This window comes from Lepisma saccharinum, chromosome 7, assembly GCF_977018435.1.
Source record: "Lepisma saccharinum chromosome 7, izLepSacc3.1, whole genome shotgun sequence".
NCBI classification, from domain to species: Eukaryota; Metazoa; Arthropoda; class Insecta; order Zygentoma; family Lepismatidae; genus Lepisma; species Lepisma saccharinum.
Window position 1 is genome coordinate 45,948,995 of NC_139235.1, and position 26,888 is coordinate 45,975,882.

General features: G+C 37.2%; 1 protein-coding gene across 1 annotated transcript in view; it reads left to right on the top strand.

Moving 5' to 3' along the window:
* Positions 1-26,672, top strand: part of LOC145989838 (zinc transporter 6-like) — a 72,531-nt gene extending 45,859 nt beyond the window's left edge. The window contains exons 8-10 of the mRNA XM_083125240.1: positions 12,456-12,558; positions 18,965-19,081; positions 23,028-26,672. Of these exons, the coding sequence (XP_082981366.1) occupies positions 12,456-12,558; positions 18,965-19,081; positions 23,028-23,546 (739 nt within the window). The 3' untranslated portion in view covers positions 23,547-26,672. The remainder of the gene's footprint in view (positions 1-12,455; positions 12,559-18,964; positions 19,082-23,027) is intronic.
* Positions 26,673-26,888: the final 216 nt, after the last annotated feature.

Consider the following 26,888-nt stretch of genomic DNA (forward strand, 5'->3'; position numbering starts at 1 on the left):
TGCATATCTTTTCTGTGGTCTTCCCCATACTCCTTATTCCAAACCTCCTCTCTTTTTCTTTTTCTTCCTCTTTTTCTTTCTCTTCCAATTCTCCCCTGCCACTTTTCTTCCTTCTTCTGTTTATGTCCAGTCTATCCTCCTTCTCATAGCCATTCTTTTCCAGCTGTTTCCATAGGCTATTTATTTTGCCTTCTTTTTCACATTCGTTTGTGCATATTTTCTTGATTCTGTCCTCCATTTTCTTTATAAAAATTTATTTTTGTCACCTCACTTATATCACTTCTTTTGTGGCAGAATACCCCTGCTGCACACTTCTTCTGATGCCAAGCGGTTTCAATTTCTTGTCCTCTCTTCCTTTTCATCAATATATCTAGGTCGCTTATCTTGTCGTCTTCTTCTATTTCGAGTTCCAGTAATATCCCTCTTTCTTCATATTGTATTTCTTTGGCAAATATGTCGAATTTTGCAAAACTGTGTACGTATGGTAGTGTTCTAGGGTTAAGGCTCTGGTACAAAAAGCTGTACGACTAAAACAATAAAGTTTAATTCAGCTTATGAAAAGAAATGATATTTTCTTTTGCTTAAGATTAGATTAACGCTTCTTAACGTGGCCGCGGTGGCTCAGTCGGTAACGCGTCTGACTACCATGCTAAAGGTCCCGGGTTCGATCCCCGGCCGGTTCAAATCCGGGAACTTTTCTAACGGTGTAAGCGGCCCCGGCGCCTACCCAGCGTCGAATAACATGGGTACCTGGGGGAAACCCTGGGGGGTAAAGGCGGTCAGGGGCGTGATGCTGATCACATCACCCCCACTCACGACCGGATCAAGAAAGTGTGGGGCGTTACCCCCACACCCCCTATACGCCTTCATGGCGTGGTGCTATGCACAGGGGAACACTTTACTTTTACTTTACTTCTTAGCAGCTCGATTGTCACTTGTTTCAATATGGATATGATGTCCTTAGGCTCTTCATCGTTGTCGAAGATTTTACCAAGGAGTTTCCTCCTGTAGCGCCTCTTCAAAGTTTCAGTTGTCCCTTGATCCATCGGCTGTATGAGGGCTGTGACGTTTCGAGGTAAAAAATGCACTCGTATGTCACCGCTTTTCAACTCCTCTGCCCTTGGGTAGGTTTGGGAATTATCTATGAGGAGGCGTCTCTTGTCCTAGTACGCATGCTAAAAATAAATGGGGATGGGGGAGTGGGTGAGTACAGCCAAGGCATCATAACAATGAACTTTCTCTTTAATAAATAACTGTTAGACCAAAACAAAGGCAAAAGTGCTTCGTCGGTGCTCCTGCGTAAAACACGGTCGCGCACGAGTAACTGCTTTTTTTAGTGATTTGTTTAATCGGGATTCGGTTAAATGGGACTGTAGTGTATTCAATTTACAAGATAATTGTCCTTGTTCATCTGTAAATAAAAGAATTGACATTGCTCTGATTTCCCATTTTTTTATTGATTGAGTTGGTGTTTGAAGTCCATTTTATGCACAGTAAGGCTAATTGGGACTGGACTTACAGTTTAAAGTGGGATCCGAACCACTGTGCCATGTGCCTCCTCCGGGTATCGATGATTTCCCATTTAATAAAAGAATTGACATTACAGTGGTTTTCCATGTCAGGGGAAAATGTGCTTAATACTATTATTTTAATATTGTTAATTACTAGGGCCCAGATAGTTATGCACTTAAAATAATTAAAATGTGGACTTCAGAAAAACACTTCACTTTTTAAAAAAATGTTTTCTTTCAGTACCTAAGAAAACCTACATGTAAGCAGAGTTCTTTCCCCAGATCATACAATTTAGCATGTAATAAGTGTAAAAGTGGCATTTCTGAATTCTTCCACAGTCTTGTTTACCTTAAAATATTGTTTTATAAATTTTGACAGAAAAATCTCATTACTTTCAGATCATGTTTACTCTTACAGTATATCTCAAATTTTCAATCTTGAAAATCCTTGTTTTTGGAAGAAAAAAAAATTATACTAAAAAAGAAATAGTTCTACTTCACAAGATACAATTGGGTAATGTATTAAGGCAACAGTATCTGCACGTCAAGTTCAAGATCATCTATAAACTGTCCATTGCTATGTAGGTTTTTTTTTTTTTTATTTGATTTACTTTATTTTACTTCGTGTTTTGTGCCTCTTGGCTAATTTGCGAAGATGGGGATGAGTGATGAAATTATGAAATTGATGAATGGACATTCACAAACAACCAAGCCCGACCGGGATTCGAACCCGGGACCCTTGGCGTCGCAGCGCGATGTGCTAACCACTCGGCCACAGGGTCGGGCCATTGCTATGTAGAATCTCATACATTTTCACTATTGCATAGCAGCTGTTTTTTTTCTAAGGGATCTAGAATCGAACCTCGTACCCTGGTGTTGCAGCATGCTGTGCTAACCACTCCACCATGGAAGTTGGCGGAAGGGAAATAGGAAGTTCTTTTGTTAAGAAGACAGTACATAGATGTAAAGTGTAATTTTAGTATAGTTATTGGCTCTGAAATATGGAAGAAGTTTACATATATGATTCATACATACATTTGCATATGCAAAATGTATAACTATTTAGCCCTACTGCACATGGAAAGAAATTGTATGTGTTCTCAGTTTATTTCTCTATTGTGGTACTTTGCACGGGTGTTAAGGTATTGCTATTGAACAGTGCCAACGGAAAAAAACATTAACCCGAGTGAGTGGAAATGCAGTGAGAGGTGTTTTATTGTTCCAGCGGCAGGCGTCCTCCCGACGCTTTTCTCTGCTTCGCCGAGTGAGACACGTGCAACAGACAGCGGCCAAGGTAAGCCCCCGCCTCACCGGCTCTTGAACTTTCTTTTCCTTGTGCTGCTGTGTGGAGACATTAAGTTAAATCCAGGCCCGAGGCCAATGGAAAACAAATTCAGTGCATACTATCATAATGCCCAGAGCATAAAAAATAAACTTTCTGACTGCACTTCGGAACTGGGAGAATTTATGGAGCAGGACTGTATTGCAATAACCGAAACGTGGATCAATGACAATGTACTGGATTCCGAACTGCCTTTTTCAAAACATTTCAATATGTACAGGAAAGACCGAGGCTCAAGGGGTGGGGGAGTGATGCTTTGCATAAATAACAAATGGAATAGTGTGTTGCGAAGTGACCTGGATCGTGACTGTGAAATTCTGTGGGTTGAGGTGCTTCTTGGCAAGAAAAACAAACTTTTCATCGGTTGTTTTTACAGGCCACACAAAACTTGCCCCGTAGCAGTTCTGGAGGCTTGCTACGATTCTGTGCTGTCGGCATCCTCTATGGGCGACGTAATTCTTTTCGGAGACTTCAATCTCTCAGTTTCATGGATAGACCCCACGCATGGCTTTACAAAAGACAAGAACGACACGTACTTCATGGATCACTTCATACATGGCCTCAGACTTCAACAGCACAATATGTTCAATACACGAAAAGACAATAACCTGGACTACATTCTCTCATCACACTCCCTTCAGCGCACATCACCCCTTCGAGAAACCTCATCCCTTCGGACCACGAATCGCTGGACGCTGTATTCTGGCTCCCGGACCACCTGAAGAGTCAACGACCTCCCACCCCTCGACGTCAATACCTTGTTTGGAGCAAAGCACCCTGGGGTGACATCCGTTCGGCGCTGGACTCCATTCCCTGGACAATCCTGGAGAGTGGAAGTGTCGATGAAGCGTGTGACGTGCTGACTGATGTGATTCATGCAGTGATGAAGGATTACGTGCCACTCAAAAGAACTAAATCAAGGAAATACCCTTCCTGGTTCGACTCTGAGCTCTTAGTTGCCCTTGGAAACCGAAAAAAGGCCTGGGATCTCTGGAAATATTTTCCTAATGAATACACACGGAAAACTTTCACCGACTTACGACGTCACTCTAAACAATTGCAGAAGACCAAATACAGGGAACACATCGGTGCTATCACGAACAATATCAAATCAAATCCCAAACGTTTTTGGTCACTAATCAACTCAAGGAGGCAAAATTCCTGAATACCTTTGAAAGTAAAACATGACTCAGTATGCGCAGAGGGCCCTGACAAAGCTAATCTTTTTAACTCTTTTTTTCTCCATAAATACAACCTCGAATTCACCGACTTCATCCCTTCCTAATTTCCGTCCAGGTTGCTGTCACTCTCTAACGTCTCTCTCCACGTCTCCAGAAGAAGTGCAACACATCCTATCTTCAATGCCTCAAAATCGCGCCAATGGTCCTGATGAAATCCCTTCTATTTTCCTAAAAAACGCTGCTTCTTCTCTCGCTATTCCCTTCTCTATTTTATTAAACAGATGCTTCAATGAGGGTACATTTCCAGATTCATGGACAAATGCTAACGTGGTGCCATTATATAAATCTGGAGACAAGTGTGCCGTTTCTTCTTATAGGCCTATTTCCCTTCTTTCACCACTTTCTATCGCCTGTGAAAAGATAATAAAGGACTGACTCTACAAATTTACCTCTCCATATATAAATACAGCACAGCACGGCTTCTTACCAGGCAGCTCCTGCTTAACCAACTTAAGCAGTTTATTATCTGACGCTATCAACTCTATACCTGAAAACTCTCAACTGGATGTAATATATCTGGATTTTTCGAAAGCTTTTGACTCTATAAACCACAATTTCCTGCTTCATAAATTATCCCACCATTTCAATATTCATGGAAACTTTCTCTCTCTGCTCAAGCACTACCTCCAAAACAGACAACAAAAAGTTGTTTCCGGAATGTCTTCTTCTTATCAAGCTGTATCTTCTGGTGTACCTCAAGGCAGTGTTCTTGGACCTCTTCTCTTCATCCTGTACCTTGATGATCTTCCAGAATATCTTTCCCATTCATGCAAAAACCTTCTCTTGTTCGCTGACGATTGCAAAATATATAGTAAAATCTCCAATTTCAGTGACATGACACTTCTGCAAAAGAATTTAGATTCTCTAATAAAGTGGTGTGAATTATGGAACTTAAAACTCAACCCTCAAAAATGTACCATCATGACCTTCTCCTTGAAGAAAAACACATTTAATACTAAATATTTCATAAAAAATAATTGTGTTCAAAGAGTTGCCGCACAAAAGGACCTGGGCGTCATTTTTGACAAGAAACTTTCCTTTTCTGAGCACATCTCTACACTCACAAGGGGTTCAATGTGTATGCTGGGTCTTCTCTATCGTTTCACGGAAATAAACAACTTGACTGCCCTCAGCACCTTTTACAAATCTTTTGTGTCACCTAAAATTGAATACTGTTCTCCGATCTGGTCTATGGCATGCCCCTCAAATTCAGATAGACTAAATTCCGTCCTAAATTTCTTCCTGGCCATTGTTCGACACCGAATTCCGTCCACAAAACACTTGCAAAAGTCCATCCTCCTGCAAATGGTAAATATCCAAACTCCTCAAGAGACTGGCTGACCATATATTTCTACACAAAATAGTGAATGGCAACATCAGAAGTGACCGCCTTCTTCAGGAAATTCACTTTCGTGTGCCTGCCCGCTCAACAAGAAGCACTCTACTTTTTGCTTCTCAGAAGCCGAGATTGTGCCTCATCCAGCGCTCCCTGTTCCATAGACTGCCCAGTGAATACAATAATCTAGGAAGCGAAATAGACATTTTTGAAAATCTGGACCATTTTAGAAGTAAGTTAGCTAAAAGTATGTAAGTCTCTTAACCACATGTAATTTTTCTGTTCCAATCGTTCCAATGTAAAATGACTAACGCTGTATTTGGAATCTTCTATTAAATAAAATAAATAAATAAATCAGCCCAATTAAAAAAAAAATTGAGACTCACATCGAAATTGCACCAAAATCAGTAAAAGTTAAAGTGCTCCCCTGTGCTTTGCACCATGCCATGAAGGCATATAGGGGGTGTGGAGTTGTTCTTTACCAAGAACAGTAGAAGGAGTAAGACTACTCAATTTTGTTTTACCTACAATATCCAAATGTATCATATTTGCACTGATTCCATCTGTGTTAAAGCACAAAACTATTCCCAGTTAGAGCCCAATATACATTATCTGATTGGCTCCTATTTGCACATTCTGCAATGACTCCAGTGACATTAACTTGCATTCTAATATGTACTTTTTGCAATTCAAACTCGTGGAAAGATGCTTTCCATGTTTTGTTTAGAAATGACACCAATTTAGCATTTGTATGTTTTATCTTTAAGAAGTTCAGAATTTCCATCTCTCTCTGTTATAACCACAAGATAAGTTACATTAGGGATGCATTCCATCATTGAGGGAAAGATGTCGAAATTCTAAGACAGAGACATCTGGTGGGGTGCTGCTACACTACAAGAAACTCGCACACAATACTTCCTGGGAGCAATTGTCTGTTAATTACTCTTTTAAAATATTCATGTAATTGTCAGTGAAATTCTGCATGTAGGTACTTGTTGTCAACAGTGGTGCCAGAATTAACCATCTGGGGGTGCAAAATGAAATTTAGGGCGTGCTATGGTGAAAATAAAGGAAAAATGAAACATACATGTTTGCTTTAGCCACTACATCAAATACCAATCAACATTTAGTAGGCTTCTATGAAAATATGCCAATAGCTTGATTCATTTTTGCTTACTTGCTTTGACTGCAACATGTTCTTCATACAATACACGTTCTTCAATACTCAATATTATAAGCTCATGACATGGTTTTCGTAACTCATAATGTAAATGATTCTCCAACACAGAAAAAAGTAATTTGGTTGAATTAACAAAGCATGTTTGGTTAAGCTATTTGGTAACTGTAAACAATAAACATATCTCTGTTTACTAAAGTTGGTCATTTTGAACAATTTCTTTAGTAACTGTAAGCACATGTGCTCGATTGCTTAAGAGCATTTATTACTGGCAAATAAACATTTGATTGTTGCTTCTTTAAACAAGTGTTTGGTCGCCAGAAAACTACTTTTGGTTATTCCAAACTCTTTCCTCTGTGAAGAATTAACAGTATTTTCGTAAAACATTAAAATACTGACCAAGGCAGAATTTATTGTATAGAAAACATAAGCACTAAAAAGGTAACGTTTCCACCCTCTAACAGGGTCTTATTCACACTACAATGATGATAATTACAAAACATCATCTATATATACACACTCCCAGACAGGGTCAATACACAAAACAACATGAAGGCACCAGCCCTTATCTTAGAACATTTCCTGTCAGGAATTCCTGAGTGTTGAATCTCCTGACAGGTAATTGACACTCCTGACAGGTGATTGACAGGTACTTGGTGAGAGTCTGTGCTGCCTTATAAATTCCTTCACTAATGGACCTAGACAGATTCCTTATCTCCTGTACTCCTTCCCTACTCTCTTCTTTCTTCTTTATTCTTCCTTCTTCTTTCCTCCTTTCTTTCTCTCATCCTTTCCACTCTTTCTAACACTCCTCCCATTCCTTGTTGATTTTACAGTCCCCCATTCCAGTTCATTATTTCTTCTCCTATTTTCTCTATTTCCTTTGCCTCTTTCCACTTTCTTTTCCTCTCTTCTCCCTCCCTATCCTCCTAGCCTTTTCCCATTCTATGTCATGTCCTGTTTCTTTTGTGCGCTTGAATATAGCATTTTTCTCCCTCTTTAATCTTACGTCATCCTTATGTTGCCATAACCTTGTTTCAGTCTCTTTCTTGTTTCCCCTATGTACACACTATCACATTCCTTGCACTGAACCTCATATATAATCCCCTCCTCTCTGTTTTCTTCCTTCTTCTTGTTCGTAATCCTTAAAATGCTGCGGCCTCCTTTTCTGTATGTTTTTATGCCTGCTTTTCTAAGCACTTTGCCTATTGTCTCTGTGGCTTTCCCCATACTCCTTATACCAACCCACCTCTCTTTTTCCTTCTCTTCCCCCTCTCCTGTTTCTTTATCTTCTTTCTTCCTTCTACTTCTGTTTACGTCAAGTCTGTCTTCCTTTTTGCAACCATTCTGTTCTAGCTGCTCCCATATGCTCTCTATTTTGCTCTCTTTTCCTTCTTATTTCATGCATATTTTCCTGATTCTGTCTTTCATATTCTTTACAATATTTATTTTTGTCCCTTCACTCTCATCACTTCTTTTGTGACAGAAGACTCCAGCTGCACACTTTTTCTTTTCTGATGCCAAGTAGTCTCAATCTTCTTTCCTCTCTCCCTTTTCATCATTATATCTAGGAAAATTATCATCTTTTCCTATTCTATTTCAAGCTCCAGTAATATCCCCCGTGCTTCTTCATCTTCTATTTCTTTGACAAATATGTCCTGTTGCCTCCTTGTTCCCCTCCATATGCCGAAACAATCGTCCACATATCTGCAGAACAGAATTATTTTGTCCCCTCCTTTTTCGATCACCTTCTTTTCCCACTCGTTCATTTCCAATTCTGCTAACAAGAGCCTATATTTAGGCCTTCACTCATTTTCAGTATTCTATCCCCCACTTTGCAGTAACCAATATCCCAAACAGTTTGCAGAGCTTTCACAACACGTTCTCCTATTATTTCTTGTCCCATCCTCTTCCTAACAATTTCCACTATGTGTCCCCTCTTGATGCTCGGGAACATGCATTTTACATCTAAGCAAAACATTGTCGTCTTGTCCCCACTCACCTCCAGTTCTTTTATAAGTTCCACCACCTGCTCACTGTTCCTAACTGCTCTGCTTTCTTGCTCTTTCACTAACACTCCAATTATCTTCTTTAACTTCTTCTCCAAGGGTTCCAAAACATTGTTCCTGCAATCCATTACTGGTCTCAATTTTATCTTCTCTTTGTTTATCTTGGGAAAGCCTTTCAAACTTGGTAATCTTCCTGCCTCCTTTATGCACTAAATCCTCTCCTCCCACAGTCTTTTATGATCTCTCTAATATTTTGTTCTTCTTCTGATCCACGAATCTCCTCATAGCTGTCCTCTTTTAGATTTTCATACTTCATCTTGTACCATTATTTTTCCATAACTACCATGGCTCCTCCCGTATCTGCCTGCTCCACTACAATGTCATTTCTTGCCTTGATTTTCTTCATGCCTTCTCTTTCTTTCTGACATAAATTATCTAATATTCTCTACTTTTCCATTTCTTTCTTCAATATAGCTGCTGTCTTCCTTCTAATCTTGTCCCTTCTGCCTCTTCTTTTATCTGGAGCACTGCTTCCTCGATGTCATATATAACTTCTTCATAGTCCACCTTTCTCTCCTTCACTTTGAAACCTCGACCTAGTTTCAAAAAGGCTTCCTCTTCTTCCGAAATTTCCATCTTCCCGATTACCAGCACTCTTCTTCTGTCCTCCTCCTCTTCCCATTCTCTTCTTTCCTCACTCCATCCTAGTCTCTTTCCTTTCTTCTTCATCTTCATCCTTATCTTCTCTCTAAACTTTCCCTACCTACTTCTCATTTCTTGGAACGTATATTCCCTGGTAAATATGGACATCCCATCTTCTATGGTTTCCTCTATTCTTGTCAGGTCCTCCTTTAATCTTTGTATCTCCTTCTTCTCGCTCTTATTTCATTCCATATCAGTTCCTTTTCCATTTTCTGCACTAGTCTATTCCATCTCCTGGTGTGGCAATTTACTCCCTTCTTATTTATCTTCAATCCTCTTGGTGTTGTTCCCTTCTCCAAACATTCTCTCAAAAATCGTTCTTGTTCCTGCTTGTGTACTTCCTTCCTCTTCAAGTCCTTCCAGTCTTTGATTTTCCTTATCAGCCTCGGAAAATGTCCAATGGTAACACTGTTAAACCTTGCTTCCATGTTAATAAAACATTAAGATACTGACCAAGGCAGAATTTATTGTATAGAAAATATATACACTAAAAAGGTAACGTTTCCACCCTCTAACTGGGTCTTCTTCAGACGAATATTCACGCTAGAATGATGAAAATTACAATACATCATCTATATATATATACACACTCCCAGACAGGGTCAATACACACAACAACATGAAGGTACCGGTCCTTATCTTAGAACATGAAGGAATTGATAAGGCACAGACTCTCACCAGGTACCTGTCAATCACCTGTCAGGAGTGTCAATTACCTGTCAGAAGATTCCACACTCAGGAATTCCTGACAGGAAATGTTCTAAGATAAGGGCTGGTGCCTTCATGTTGTTTTGTGTATTGACCCTGTCTGGGAGTGTGTGTATATATAGATGGTGTTTTGTAATTATCATCATTCTAGCATGAATATTCGTCTGAAGAAGACCCTGTTAGAGGGTGGAAACGTTACCTTTTTAGTGTATATATTTTCTATACAATAAATTCTGCCTTGGTCAGTATTTTAATGTTTTATTAACATGGAAGCAAGGCTTAACTGTGTTACCAGTATTTTCGGTTGAAAATTAGTTTTGAAAGGGGGTGCAGAAGAAAAATAGGCAGTGCGCAAGCACCCCCTAGCGCTGCCTCTGCTTGTTGTGTTCCTAAAACTATAACATTTGGTGCACAAGAGAGTTGAAGTAATGAGCATAAAAATCCTTGAAAATTGTAGATTAACCAGAAGTTGAACTTGTATTATTATTTTACAACCGGAATATTCAGCATTCTTGGGATAAACATAACAAATGTTGCACCCTTCCGACTGGACTATCCACTCCCATTTACTAAGAGAAATGTCTAAATTGTGGAAGTTGTGATAAACCAGCCTTTGTAGGTAAGTTAGGTTGGACTAGGGTGACCATACGTTTTGACCAGGACAGTCCCATTTAGACATATTTTTAAGAAATCCCCATTTTATGAAAGTCTAGAAGTTAGCTTGAAAACTAAATTTGAAGCATTTTATACTAAAAAAAAAAAAGTCGATGGAATAACTAGTGTCATGACATCACTGCTTCAACTTCATAGAAGTTTGTTATTTAGCGTCGTTTTTCTGCCACTTTTGGCTAATTGTGCTAAACAATCAAAAGTGCTAAATTGTCGTCGAGTAGATTCGAGCTGACAGGAATTTACTATTTAGGTTAGCTTGCATCATGATTTATATTGTTTTGTGTGGATTTGTTATTTCTAGACCAGTAAATAAGCATTTAGTTTCAATGCAAGCCTGCACCAAGAATTTAAATTCCTGCATCTCGGACAAACACAAGACAATTCCTAATAAATTAGTGAATGCTAACTTCTAATATATTTTCTAGTTAAGAAGTGGCAATTTACAAGCACAATCATAACACAACTTCAAAAATACTGGAAAGAAAGTAAGGTTTATTTGTCAGATAAATGGGTACAGATTTTTTAGTAACTTGAAATGGACCACAAAAAGTATGACGTCTTTGTGAAAGTGGTGGAAATGGTGTTACATTTACCTATAGGGCAGAAGGTTTAACCTGGCACAGTTTGCACCAAACCGTAAATTTTCTTCTGCTAGCCAACTTTCCCGGGCAATGTTTTTAACCATTGGCTGAAGCCTTGGAGACAACACGTGCTTTGTCCTGTGCCTATCAGGGGTTGCCACTTCCTTTGCATGTCCTTTGTTGCCACATTGTCAAGGACTTTAAATGTTTTGGTTGTGGAGACATCTGTGCTGGAAACCCCAAATGACTGCTAGCAGCCAGGCAGGCTTGTTGCCATGTTTGCTCGCTTTCCCCCGAAATCAGTGACAACAATGTCCTGCAGATGCCAGAGAAGGTTTTGGCGGGAACCGTGCCACGTTAAACCTTTTGCCCCATAGTACATGCCCCTGAACAATATGCGTACAGATGACAAATCTTGCTTACATGTCTCAACAGTGAACTCTGTCTTTACAGAGAGTTGGTGGGGTTGGGGGGGAGGTTATGAACAATTCTGGTATTCTTCAACTTCAGCATTGTAGGCCTAACATCAATGGCTGATCAGGAGAAAGGCTAGACACTATGTAAGTCATACTGAGCTTTCAATTATCCTTTAGATAATGGGAGATCAAATATTATTTGTTGTTTCTACTGCACCATTTATGTGATCCATACTGAAACAAATAATAATAATAGTTTTATGATTGCCGATTTTTCAGTATGGGATAAACTGACTTCCTTGGGTCACAACATTATGGTCATTATGGTCACCCTAGGGTGGACCCATGTTTGATCTCTTGTTAGTCCATTATTTTTCTGTTAATCGAGTTGTGAACTTTCTATAGCATTGTGACTTTTTAGGATGTATTCAGTCTGTAATAATTCAAAACCCAACCTAAGCGACTGCATCCTGAAAGAAAGATGGTGAGTTACGTAAGTTCTCGTGAAAATTAAACTGAAATGATAGCAATATCCCAATACTGATGCTTTTTCACTATTATATAACTTGAATAACTGATGAAATGGTTATTCTGAGTTCAAGTAATGGCATAAGACTTCATTAGTATTGAAAAATCTATTTTATTAATTAAGCAGTCATCTTTGTTTTTGTTTGTTCATGTTTTTCAACTTCCATGATTAATTTTAGAGTGCTATGCAGTGCTATTTTTTGTTCTTTATTGTAAATACTTTTCTTTACAGGAATTACTATGTAATTGACACTTTAACTGCAATTTCCATAGCCTTAATGATCTGTGCAACAATGCTTCCAATGTGTATATATAGTGGAAAGGTACTGTTACAGGTAAGTACATAATTAATGCTTTTTACATAACTCGGGGGTGGTATAGTAGATAGAGAGAGTTTATGATCTACAGTTAACTGAAAACCAAGTCTAGCTTCAGATAATAGGAGTGTAATAATTTTGATATAGATATATTATAATAGTCATCTACACAGGTCATCGAAATTCTTTCAGTTCTTGCAGGTATGTGGGCAGTGGCATGCCCAGTGGTTGTCGGTGGAGCTCGTAAGGTATTTATTTAAATTAAACAAAAAGTTACTATCTGCACATTGCAACATGGGGTGAATTCATACAGAGGAGAGGGATGTGGAGACGATCTTGACTATTTGTGGAGGTGGTGTGATCAGTACCATGCTTTAGTTGTCCCTCCATGCAGTGACTGCTCTGGGAATGAAACTCAGGTCTCCTGAATGGAAAGGAGAAGCTCTGCTAACTACTAGACCTCAGTGCACCCTCACTCCCCCTGTTCCCCTTCCACACAGTGATGGTCATAATTGTGAGGGTAAAAAGTATGCACTAGAAGCAAAGAAAGTCTCTGTAAACATGAGTCTGCCACTCAAACCATGTGTTATATTCCTTGCACACTTGTACACTAGGTCCTGTAGTAATACCACTAGTACTACCTAGGTAGTGAAGAACCAAATATAAAAAAGAAAATGTGCAAGTTAGGTGATCTGGAAGGCCAAGATCCATTATTGATCATATCTTCGAGCTAAATGCCATTGCACAGTTATAGCAAAATATGGTGGTGCACCATCATGCATAAACCAAATTAGTGGAGTATCCTAACAGTATATTCTAACATTCCCAATTATCTCACAAACAGTTGCAGACTGATGTTTACAGGTTTACAGTACAGGCACACTTGCCTCAATGGTTGCATCATTCAAATGCTGATCACTAGGGCTAGGATTTTTATGACTTAAAAATCACCAAAATATGCCAAATTAAATATGCTCTTATGACCTAAAATTTTACAAAATGTGCACTATAATTTGAAGAATAAGCCCTATAATTTGAAAAATAAGCCCTATAATTTGAAAAATATGCCCTTTCAACTGGACTGTTTTAAACATCAATATCTAATTAACTAAGTCTCTAGCCTTCTTAAACCCGAAGGTTCATGGCTGCAGCAACACAGGCCTTCCATCTGTCCCTATCCTGAGCAAGATCTATATACTCTTTTCCATCCCTACCAATTTCCTTTAGGTTCATCTCAACATTATCCCTCCATCTTCGTCTTGGTCTTCCTACTGGTCTCTTACCATCAGGTTTCCCAACAAGAATCATGTAAACTCTTCTTTCCTCTCCCATTCGTGCCACATGGCCTGCCCACCTAAGTCTTCTTGATTTAATCATTCTAAGAATGTCTGGACATGAATACAAATTATGCAGTTCTAAATTATGTAACTTTCTCTACTCACCTGTCTGCTCATCCCTTTTAGGTCCAAATATTTTCCTAAGGATCTTATTTTCCAATACTCTCAATTTATGTTCTTCTTTCAATGTAAGGGACCAAGTTTCACATCCATATAATAGTATCAATATCTAAATGCTGAGATATTTTCACGTACGTACTATTTTTAGTTCACTTTATGGGTCCTGAGCTGCAATGCACAATGAATACTTTCTCTAAATTTTCAAATAAAAATGAAAAAGATTTTGTTACAGCACAAAAAAAAACTAGTAAAAATGGGAGTAAGAAAATGACTGTATATTTCTTGAAAATGCAAAAATATGTTGAATATGACCGAAAATCTATCAAAATATGCTCTATCACACAGAAATGGCAAAATATGCCCGTAAAAAGCACCTTAATTTAATTAGTTTCTTCATAATATGAATTTCTACATTTTTAGGGACCACACCACCCTTATCCAAAAAAATATGCTAAGTCATGAAAATCCTAGCCCTAGTGATTGCAGGTTAACGTTTTCTGTTATCCTGCAGTGTGTCCAAAAAGTCATGCAACCGAAATTATTAATGTACATAACTTTTGTACAAGCGATAGAAACATGAACCTTGGACTGAGTATTTCCTTTGTCTATGTGGATATTTTTTTTTTTAATATTAAACAAGAAATATGGATGTTCAGTATGGGGAAAAGTTACTAAAGAGTATTTTTTTTGTACAAATAAGAAAGAAACATTGGGTATTGGTTGATGTGGTTGGTTGATTTGGTGTTTTTAAGTCCACTTTGTACACAGTATGACTAATTTGGACTGGCCCTACAGTTTAAAGTGGGATCTGAACCACTATGATATCAAACCCGGGACCCCTTGATTACACTACCACTGTGCCATCGGGGAGGCCCTACATTGGGTATTGATTAAATAACGTAGTCAGATGTTGCACGGACCTGGTACTTGCCCTCTTACACAACCAATGTTGCCAGTACACCTTGTAATTTTGAAAAGAAAGAAAAAAACATTATTTTATCGATTCGATAAAAAGCCACACAGATCATCCGTACACATGTCGTAAATTTTGAGCGTCACATAATAATTAGGAAAATTCTTGTTTCAGTTGAACAAAGAGAAATCATGTTACAGGTCTATGGACTGTGCTCCAAGTGAAATTTATTTTCATTCAGTCATTGCCAAACAAGAAAATGAAAGTTTGTCCTGCTAGAGGACAAGTGGAAAAAATGGAGGCCATTAATGAACAAAGTTTTGGGGCCATATTCTGATGATGTTACTGGGTGGAATTTCTCACTTTGGGGTTTATACTGATGTAATAAGACGTTTTCCATTCTTATTCAATATTTTGATTGTAAAGCAGGGGGTATAGACAACAAAGCTATTTAGGATGTCTACAAAAGCAAAGAAAAGTAAATAAATCAACAAGTAGGGCAAGAAGTCAATAAAATGTCAAGAAATTATCCTTAAGGTCAAGAATTTTTGCTATCACAATGACTGATTGGTTGATTTAGTTTATTTTACTTCACTTTTCTGCCCCTTTGGCTAATCGCAAAGATGAGGATGAGTGGTGGTAAGATAAGATAGATGAAGGAACAATCACAAACATATAGGAACGACGACATAAGTCCCACATCTGGTTTTGATTCCAGATGCCAGATCCGCACTAGTCTGCCAGGATGCATTAATAGATAAAGCAAGTCTAATTCTCTTGTTAAATACAGCCTCAGTTTTCATCTTAACTGGCCTTTTGGTATGGGTTTTTCATTAAATAGATATTTATTTTCGTTATTGCTAATTTCCAAGTTAACCTAAGAAAAGGTCGAATAAATAAAGGTAAGAACAATGGAAAAAAAGGTCAAGGAGAAAAACCTGGAAAAGTCAAGAATTTTGAATTTGTTATTTTGGTAGGCTTGTTTATTGAACTAAAAACTACGTAAGATGAAACTTCTGGAACCTTTTAAAATTATGCTAGTTGCTGAATATTTGCGTGCCATTACAGGTCATAATGCAGGAGAGAAATAATTTTTTCATAAAGTCTGTAAAAAGTCATCAATATATTTTGACTAAACCCGATATTTTGAGAAAAATTGGCTCCTCTGAGAAATACCTGTTAAAACATGTAGTAAGAGGTTCATTGTTTACTATGATTACAAGTTCGGAAATTTTGCATTTAAGAATTTAAGAAATATTTTTTAAAAAAACTGAAAAGTGTCAATTTTAATTTTCTGACATGTTCTATAGAAATATGTATTATTTATTGCAAATCTTTTGTGTCCTACATTTTAACTCTACATTTTAACTTAATGTCCTACATTTTCCTTATAGTGATCTGGTAACCCTATTCATATAAAAACTTTTTTTTTTGCAGTTTGTAACTTTTTACGCATACTGAACATTCATGTTACAGCATGATTTTCGTTTTTAATATTTAAAAAATATCCATATAGACAAAGGAAGTACCCAGTGCAAAGTCTTTATTTATGTTGAATGTTCTTTTTTGCAGTCTCTGTTTTTAGTATAGACATGGTGATTTATTTGATACTCAGATTTTTAGTATATAACCCCTGTAGTACATGCAGAAATTAAGTTTCATTTGCAATTTCTGCTGCAGCAGCACTGCGATTGTGAAGGTGAGCAGGAACAGGCATTAGTTGGAGCAAAGATAGTAGTGCTGATGCTTCACAGTGGGTTGTGATAATGTTCATGAAAATTGTGTTCTGCCTTGCTTGCTCTGGCGAGAGTAACCTGCCTTGGCTCGGCCTGTTACGTATTTTCGTTACTTCCCAGGCAAATAATTTGCATACACAATCAAAACTAACAAATCGGTTCGATCGAATTAAAGGCATAGAATAACTACCATATTCATTACCATGGATATTAGGAGAAAAACTCAGTTCCTTTATCTCAATGATACCCAGACGTTCAGTTTAAAAATATATATAAAAAACTTATTTATTTCGTGGGTTTAATATATATAGAAAATAACCCCCACATTAAAAAAATGACATGATCCAATTAATTAAATACTCTATCCGAGGTAAAAAAGAAGTGGTTTCTTTCAGTGGCTCGAAAACAAGTTTCTTTTAAAACAATAATGATATATTCCAGTAACTGAACGTTGGCTTGTTACCAAACGATTCAGAATAAATACGTGAACTCTCAATACATTATCGGCTGCTAGCCACAGCCACTAAACGAAAATATCTATATTCTCTAGGAACTGAACATCATTGGCTTGTTGCCAAACGATTCAAAAATAATTACGTGGACTGCTTATGCATGATTGGTAGCTAGCCATGAAGCTAGCCACAGCTACTCTATATCCCCTCTTGTCCAAGAAATGTTAGAATGCCGATCCCAGCTATACCGTCGGATCCTTTATATAGGCCCTCCGAAGAATGACCAGTAAACTGGAAATTTCTACCCTTAATGACATGGAGGAACTGCCTTCCTCAACCCTGCTTCCAGTCACGTAGGCCAAGCCACTAGTACGTTAACTTTAAAACTGGATAAAGAAAGGGATATAAAAAAATATATTGGTATAAAAAAAACATCATATTTAACATGCATAAAAACTAATAGAAAAAAGGATCATGTAATATCGAGACACCCACCATGTGTGAAGTGCAGTATGGGATCCAATATTTGAATATGCAGAATGTGCCAGCAGCTGAGAACGCAGTAGGCGACCATCTGTGGTGGCTGACAACTTTGTCTGTGCAGTGGAAGAGAAAATTACAGAGAACAGATGATTCACCCTGTTGGCACTTTCATTGTATTTCCACACATTTTTCCCAGTCACTGCTTCATGAAAATGTGTCTGACAAACTGAAGTTCTGTAAATTATGTGTCTGCTGACTACCACACTTGCTTGCAGAAGACCGCAAAATGAAGCATTGGGCAGTTCATTACAGTTTTGGACACAGTACTGTGAAGAGGGTGATGACTGTTTGAGTCGTATCGTGACTGGGGACAAGACACGAGTGTTGCATAAGACCCTTGAAACAACAACAGTCCATGGAGTTGGAGTGACATGCCAGCGCCACGAAAGACCAAAGTCAAACAGGAGTGGTCCACTCGGAAGATCCTGTGCACAGTGTTTTGGGACAGACAAGATGTTTTGCTTGTGGACTTTTTGCTGCACAGGGACACCATCAACTATTACTAAAATGCTGAGGAGATAGCATTACAAAATCCAAAACAAGGGATGCAGTATGTTGCACTAAGGTGTTGCTTTCAATCATGAGAATGCTCATTCTTGTACGTTGGTTGCAACACACCTCCTTACAACTTTTGGCAGGCAACAATTTCATCATCCCCCCTATATTCCAGACCTCGCTCCATCTGCTTTTCATCTCTTTCTGCTCCTGAACTCTTTCCTTGGTCGACAGAGCTTTGATGATGATGCGGTCCAACACACCGTTGCCACTTGCTTATCATCACAGGCAGCATCGTTCTACGATCCAAGGATACATAACACGGTGTCTCGTTATGATAAGTGTTTGAACAGTGCTTGCAACTATGTTGATAATTAATCCAAGGTATTTACATCAGTGTGCAATAAAGGTTTTTGTTCCATACATTTTGTGATTTTTTAATTGGCAAGCAGAACTTATTTCCTGGATGACCCCTTTATTATTTGTGTATATCTTATCATTAAGAAACTTGTTCTAAAAGGGAAAAGTCTAAATATTTTTTTTTATCATGACCAGTTGTGCTATTGTGTAGAATGATTGCAGAAAATAACGTTAGAATTATTTTTTTTCAGCCTCAAGCAATCTTAATCTTCTTTATCAACAAACTTGAAATATGGAGATTTTAAGTAAATCAATAAAACATTAGTTTGTAGTAAAAAAATGTTGGTAGTGGTAATACTGCATTATTGATACTTGTATAGAATTTGTTTTTTTGATAAAATGACTTGTATAGAATTTTGTTTGATAAAATGTCTTTTGAAATATCACTTTATATCTTCATATTCACAGACAACACCAGCCCATGTCGTAGGACAGCTTGATAAGTGTTTAAGAGAAACATTAACCATTGATGGTGTTTTGGAATTCAAGAATGAACATTTTTGGACCCTTTCATTTGGCAGACTGGTAAATTTTTATTACATATTTCTTGTCCATTGATAGTGCATTACAACCTTCAGACTTGATGAGTTTTGGGTACAGTTTTGAGGATTAGAGATAAAAGAAAGGGCTCGGGGAGTAAAATATAGTAACTTTTTGGTCATTATTGAGTTACAAAGTAAAGCATGTCAAGTGTCCACTTTCGTGTGCAATGACAATGTCATGTAATTTGCATTGGACTCATTAACTTTTACTCTACAGAGGGGGTTGTCAAAAAGATACCCCGGTTTCGCTGAGGCCTTTGGCGCGAATTTTATATTCATACACTTATTTGACAAAAAATGTTATAACTCGTAGACTATTTGACCAATCTACTTCGGATAACTTTTGCTTTGCAGCTAAAACATCAGGGCATGCAACCGTGCAGAAATCAAAACGCCAAAGCCAATAAGAGGGGTTGGGTGGGCCGCGGTCCCCAACTTTCAATAAAAAAAATCATCAAAGTGGCGAGTTTGTTTCACATATTTGATAATGTAATGCACCCAGGAACATGAAATGACTTTGATTCAGTTGAGAAAGGACTATTCTTTGAAAATAAGGTTAAATTTGCTTCCCGTTCCCAAAATAGCATGGGAACAGGTGGCAAACTCACCATTTTTATGATTTTTTCATTGAAAGTTGGGTGCCGTGGCCCACCCAACCCCTCTTATTGGCTTTGGTGTTTTGATTTCTGCACGGTTGCATGCCCTGATGTTTTAGCTACAAAACAAAAGTTATCCGAGGTAGATTGGTCAAATAGTCTACGAGTTATAACATTTTTTGTCAAATAAGTGTATGAATTTAAAATTACCGCCAGCTTCCATACGTAAGTTTGGAGTCGGGGGGGAGGGAAGGGGTGCATTCACATTACATGCCAAAGCTTCGTTTATCCCACTAAGTGTTTTCCGACCTAAAAGAAAAATATCAAGATAATTAAAAAACAGGAATTTTGTAATCAGCTGCATGGTCGATATATCGACCAAAATACGAGTAAAGGTTAATCCCTTCTGAAATTGGTAAACACAACAGAAAAAACAATTTATCTTCAGTGTAGCTTCTAATAACCTTTCTACTTAATAACCTCAGTAATGACCAAAATGCCACTTACATGTTTTACCCTGATCCCTTGCAACTATACTTTACACTGAATATAATGGTTCATACAGTACGAGGAGGATGAGCAGACTATTATGCAATTTAAAATTAAAATTGCAAGTCCTCAGTGCTCAACTGGGTTTTTGTAATGTTACATTACTTATATTGCATGAATTAAAAGAGCACAATTAAACTTCTTAAATATTATTTCATCTTAAATCATTTGATATAAATTAATTTGCAACTTTTTGGCACAAAACGTTTTAAATCAATCTTCTCACATAACAAAAGATGAATTGAAATCCACAACTTAAAAGTACATCGTCATTGATACAGCATTCTTAATCTCAAATGGTCTCTGTTAATTTTATAAGCTTGTGTACAATAGAAATAAAGTATATATTGTTATTTATGAATGTAGAAGACAGTCACACCCTTCAAATATCAATTTTACACATTGTTGAAGGATTTTCATGGTTTTTTTTATTCAAGATACTTCAGGATCTTGATTGATGTAGCATAAGAATATAATCTAAAAAATATAACTTTTTAGTTTATGAAAATATAAAAAAAGCTAGGATTGAACTGATATGAAATATTGATGAATACCAATTAAGTATCAATATAAAAAAACACTGATACTGGTGACTAATATTCTATGAACTCAATATAAAGTTATAAATTTTCCATACAGAATGCAGATTGTTAATTAATCTTGTTAATTAATATATAATACTAGATAACTGTAGTGGGTTTTGCTTTGGAAAAGAAACTGTATTTAGCAGGTACAGCGCCAGGGGGCCCATGAGGGGGTGCTTGTGCACCCCTTAATTTTCTTCCTTACCACCTTCTGCACCCCTACGTTCAACTGAAAACACTAACATTAATATGTAATATTATGTCATGTTGCCATATTGAGTGCCGAATGATAGGTACTGAAGTAAGACCATTATTATTGTATGCAGCAGGCAAGCAGTGAAAGAGATGCCGATACTTTTCTGTATGGGTGGCAGCCTCTGTAAAGATCAGCGGACTTTTTTTTTTTTTTCGTCAGCATTGTTGTTATGAATTTTTTATTCTTTTGTTACTTCAAGTGGTCAGTTCGTGGTTTTTGATAATTGCCTATAGCTTAATGTGAGTTCTGCTTTTTCCTTTTTTGCATTGTTGATGAACGGTTTATTTTCTGCCTTCTTGTTCTTCCTTACACTGGAGCAAAAATTTCAGCTGCTTTTAAGGTATCACCAGGTCGTGCTCAGGAAATTATTTAATGCGAGTTGTAATATGAAGGGTAGTTTTCTTCTTAATATGTTCTATGTATTTGTTCCACGTAACATGTCTAGTAAACGCACCATTTCAAGCTTTTTCAAAAACTGTTATGAAGAGGCCCAATGTTCATGAAGAAATTTGGGGATAGTGCGGCAGAAGGAATTTTAAAGATGACACATCTGCTGTGCTCTTCGCGTTTTGTCTTGTGGCAGATGGAAGGTACAATGTACTATGTATTTTGTACCTCCATTGGTTACATTGAAAATGTTCAAAAATTGTGTTTTTAAGGGCAAGTCAGGATGATTTTATTTTGTATTTCACTACATAGTTCAATAAGACTGCAACGTGTATCTGAATGTTCACACTGTATGACCACTTTCTTGGAGTAGAAGACTTAATACATATCATCATGGATGTCCAGGGGAGGGCAAGGGAAAGGGGGCAGCATTCCTGGAAAATGAATGTCAATCTAAAGTCATATATTTCACACATACATTTTAATTTGTCAGTAATTTATGTTAATCAGTCGCAGCGATTAGAGATGCAGTTGCAAGGGCAACGCTTTTTGTTATTTTTGCCCCCGTACTATGCTAAACCTTATCTACCAAGGGGAAGTAAACTGTCCTTGCCCCCCCCCCCCCCCGCTTCCCCAAGTTTGTCACCTTGCTCCTCAGTTTTGAAAGATTGCATGCGTGTTTCATGTTTTCCTTATTTTTAGAATTGCACCCCATAAATTTCTTTCCGCACCCCCTCAGCACCCCTAGATGAATAATCTTGGTGCCGCCGCTGGTATTTAGACATTTACTTTACAAAATGACGGCATTCAAATTATATGTTTATAATATTAAATGTTTAAATATATACATGCCTTCATTTGGTTATTATTTTGCTAGAACACTGCTCATGTAGCAGCTGGAAGCATGTTGCTTGCAGGCAACATCAGATGTATAAATACATATATGTTCTGGTCACTGTATATTTTTGTTGACTTAATGAATATGTTTACTTTTTTCTCATTTTCATCATACGTTGTATATACAAGAGAGACAAATTGGACAGTAAAGGTTACGTATACAGGCATTTCACTCCTATGTATGCATAAATTATTTTACAACCATATTAAGAAGCAGCTTCAATCGTATGCAGAAACTGTTAAGAGGGAGTACCCAACAGGCTTTAGGAAAAGTTGATCATTTCCATGAAGATTCTTGTAAATGTCTGCATTACCACCATTAAGTTATTACCATAAATTCATAGTATTTTGTAAGGATACTGTGTACCTCTCATCATTAAGATCAAATTTTTTTTTCAGCTTGGTAATATTATATTAACCAAAAATTATTTCACAAACAAAACTTTATTAAATGTACATAGTTTTCTTTTTTCTTCCCCTTCCCATTGTAGATTCCAAGCTTAGTCTCACTCATTGTGTGCGTGTTTGGTATTTATGGTTTGCAACAATAGTGTTGTGGACAACAACTGTAATGGTACTAATGTATTGCAGTAAACATTCACGTAATGATGTATTCTAAATGAAATGTGGAAGTTGGCTAATTCTTTGAATTTTTTACAGGCAGGATCCTTGCATGTAAGAGTTCGTCGCGATGCTAACGAACAGCTGGTCCTTGCTCACATAGTGGATCGTTTGTCAAACCTTGTATCAGTGCTTTCGGTGCAAGTGTTCAAAGACAACTGGTCGAGGAGCACCTCACTACAGATTCCAAACGATACATCATTCCTTTTCAACATGTCTCCCCATAGTTCCCATGGTACAGCAGGAAGCACACAAGTGAATTATGCAAGCGGCATGAGTCCTAATGTTAGTTATCCATATTCACCCAATTCCATGCAAGCAGGTCTCACGGCAGAAAGTGCATCACCATCTTTGTACAACGGTGGTTTTTATGGTGGTGTTAAACAAGGATACAGGTCGGCACCACTCGTAAATCAAGTTGGTACACCAGGTTCCCCTGGAAGACGAAATCCGTTCCTACCAAATTTTTCTCTTCCGTCACCAGCACAGACTAATAATTTGCTGATATCTGGTGTACGGACTTTAGATGCAGAAAAATTTGCTTATCAACCTCGATGACATAAGTTAGTTGTATAAGTGTAAATTTTTTATACATAAAAATGAACTAGTGAAAAATGCTGAGAGTGCATGATGAAAAATGATTTTTATATCAAGCAATTTAGCTCTTGTTATTGTTAGAATTGTGAAAATGCCAAAAGGCTTTTGGTTTAATTGATACAGGTAAGAGTTTGAGCGTTAGACTTGATCAGATTTTTTTTAGGATATTGTAGTGGTCAAGAAAAAATATTATTGTGCCAAAGTAATAAGGTATTTCCCTTCTAAGAAAAAAATTCCTGATTTGATCCACAAGAGATATGATAGTTGTAAGTCACACCAAATATTAATTCCTATGCTAGTCAGTTTTAAATTGCAGGAAGCTTCTTTTTACGTTGCATTTGACAGTTTGCCTATTGATCTCATAGCAACCAACTGTAGCAATGATCACCTCTAATATGCAGTGTGAATGTATCCATGCATTCTGGGAAACATTTTTTTAAAACTGTGTTTACAGCTATTTAAAACAAGCCAAAATGGAACAGTGTATATTCGGCAGATAACTGTGAATTGTTGCAACAGCATGAAAAAAGAATGTTCAGTATCTTGCTGCTGCTGTTGCATTTACAGTGTATCTTCTAACAAACAAGAACTATACATAAGAAACACACATATGCTTATCTACCCAAGTGAGCATGAGCGTCATTGTATTCTGTTAGATAAAGGTACACATCGCTTTGAGCAAATTTAACATTAACTCAACATTTTTTTTTTTCTGGCACCATGTAAAAATTCTGTAACTGTTATCACTGCATTGAAGTTGTATCAGTTCTTTAAGACTGATAGCTTGCAAAGAATGTAATGCTTTTTGGAATTGTACTAAAGTTTTTGTTGAATTTTTGTAAAGCTATCTGTGTTCCATTGTTTAGGCTGGCTCAGTGGCAGAGCATGTAAAGTGGTGATCTGAAGTTCCAAGGTTCAAATCATGGCATGGGCATGAGTTGAGTGTTCCATCATCAAATCATTACTCATCCTCATCCAGCCTCAAATCAATGGGTATCTGGTGGTAACCCTGGGGAATAAAGGTGGTTGGAGCATGGTGCTGATCACATTGCCACCAAAATAGCCGAGATCAAGTATGTGTGGGCCCCTACTCCCACATCTCTTAAGTATGCCTTCATGGCACGGTATTATATGCACGGGGAACTTTAACTTATCATCATTGTGATAAGCAAAAGAGGCAGAAAATTGACACTACAAAAAATACAAATAAATTGAAGTTATTATCTGAAGTCAAAAATATTTGAAAGATGCATAAAAAGTACAGAGTTACTAATTAGTGATATATTAGAAACTATTGTTTACTATTGTTATTTTGAGAAGATTAAACCAAAAGCCACTTGGTGAAAATTAATGGTTGTTCCTTTTTTGTCATTTACTTGTAAATAACTGAATGAAGGTTTGATTTCAAACATTGAAAAAGTAAGATTCATACCCCCAAATGAATATTATTTGATGTGCAGTGCATAAAAATACATGTGGTACACACGCATGTTCCTTAATCAGAAATACATAAAAATACAAATGTATACACAAAAAAGTATTGCTGAGCTGATACCACTTTCAATTGTTACCGATACTTTCACTAATATCGATACATATACTTGAAAATTGTAATAATTAAAAGTTGTTTTAAAATATTGATAAATACTTCTTTGTAAACTATTCCACTCCAATTATATGCATCGATTAATCAAGATTTTTTGTTTAAAATATTGATAAATACTTCTTTGTAAACTATTCCACTCCAATTATATGCATCGATTAATCAAGATTTTTTGCTTTGATATATTCTAGAACTACCTCAGAATATTAAACTACATATTATGTTATCACAAAATTAAGTTTTTAACATAAAACAGGTGTAGATTAAGAGAAACTTCGAATTTTGCATAATTTCTAGGAAAATTGGACTCCGCCAAAGTATCAGATGGCATCTTTGCGGGGCTCGAGAAAACCAAAATGCCAGGAAAGTATCGGCAGGTATCAGTAAATAAATTCCAACCAATACTTCCCAATACCGATACATCGGTATCGGATCAGCCCTATGAAAAAGGCACAAGGTTTTAAAGTATAAACATTCAGTCTTATGTATGTATGTATGCTATTTTCAAGTCATCTTAAGGCTGTGCTGCACCTTTGGCAGCCGAAAGGGCGATTTTTTTCAAACTTCCCTATCCATTCAAAAAACCTCTTTGATGTTCCAAAATATGAAAAATTACACACGCTTACACATCTGACTTCCATGTGAGAGACCCAGGTTCGATCCCCGGTGGGGGAGAACCAGAATTTTTACCACCTATTCAAGCAGCTCCGACGTCCTCCGAGCATCGTGTAAAGTGGGTGCCTGGAGGAAACACTGGGGGGTTAAGGCAGCCAGGAGCTGAGGGGCCCTAACTCTGCACCCCTATACGCCTTAATGGTGTGGTGCAAAAGCACAGGGGAGCACTTTACTTTTACTTTTTACATATGCTTAGAATTCCTTCTAAAGCATTGACGTGAATTTTCGTGTAGTTTTTTTTCCGCTGTTATCTAGATATTATCAATAGTTTAATAGACTTACGTAATTGCAAAACTTTTGAAATATCACAACAAATTTTAAAATGAAGAGGAAAATTTGAAAAAGTTCCCCCTTACGGCTGCCAAAGGTCCAGCCGAGCCTTAAGTCTTGAATTCTTTCTTATCAAATCCCCACTTGGAAAAGATGCACAGGGACTCAGCACTTCATCCACTCCTGCCAGTAAACTGACCTTCTGTCTGAACCTTTGTAAATGAAAATTTTCAAAGAATATTTATTTCAATGGTAATCTCATCTTTCATGTTATCTTTATCTTTGCCTATGTATAATGCTTCAAAGTAATTTGCATTGCGAAAGCATAACAATATTGGGTTATTTTTATTATTCTTAAAGGGTGATTTGTAATTATTTTTTCTGAGAGTGTGTGATTCAACTAATGTTTATATGTGGAAACATTTTCAGTAATTTTTCTAGGAAGTTAGTGAAAAATGCATTGTATTTTTATATACTTGATAATATCTTCTTGTTACTATACTATTTAACAATAATGTGTGATACTTCATTTTTCTGATATGTACAGAATCAAATATATTAAAAAATTGTGATATTAATTTGCTGTTTTTCTTAAGTACCGGCTACACTTCGGCACAGACTACATGCATGCTATGCCTTGTGCTGCTACATGCTATGAGTAGGTGCATGGGAAGAGTTAACCTGTGTGTTCTAACTTAACCAGCCATAGGCACAAAACACTAGCTTTTTTACATCAGATTTAAGAAGCTATTAGC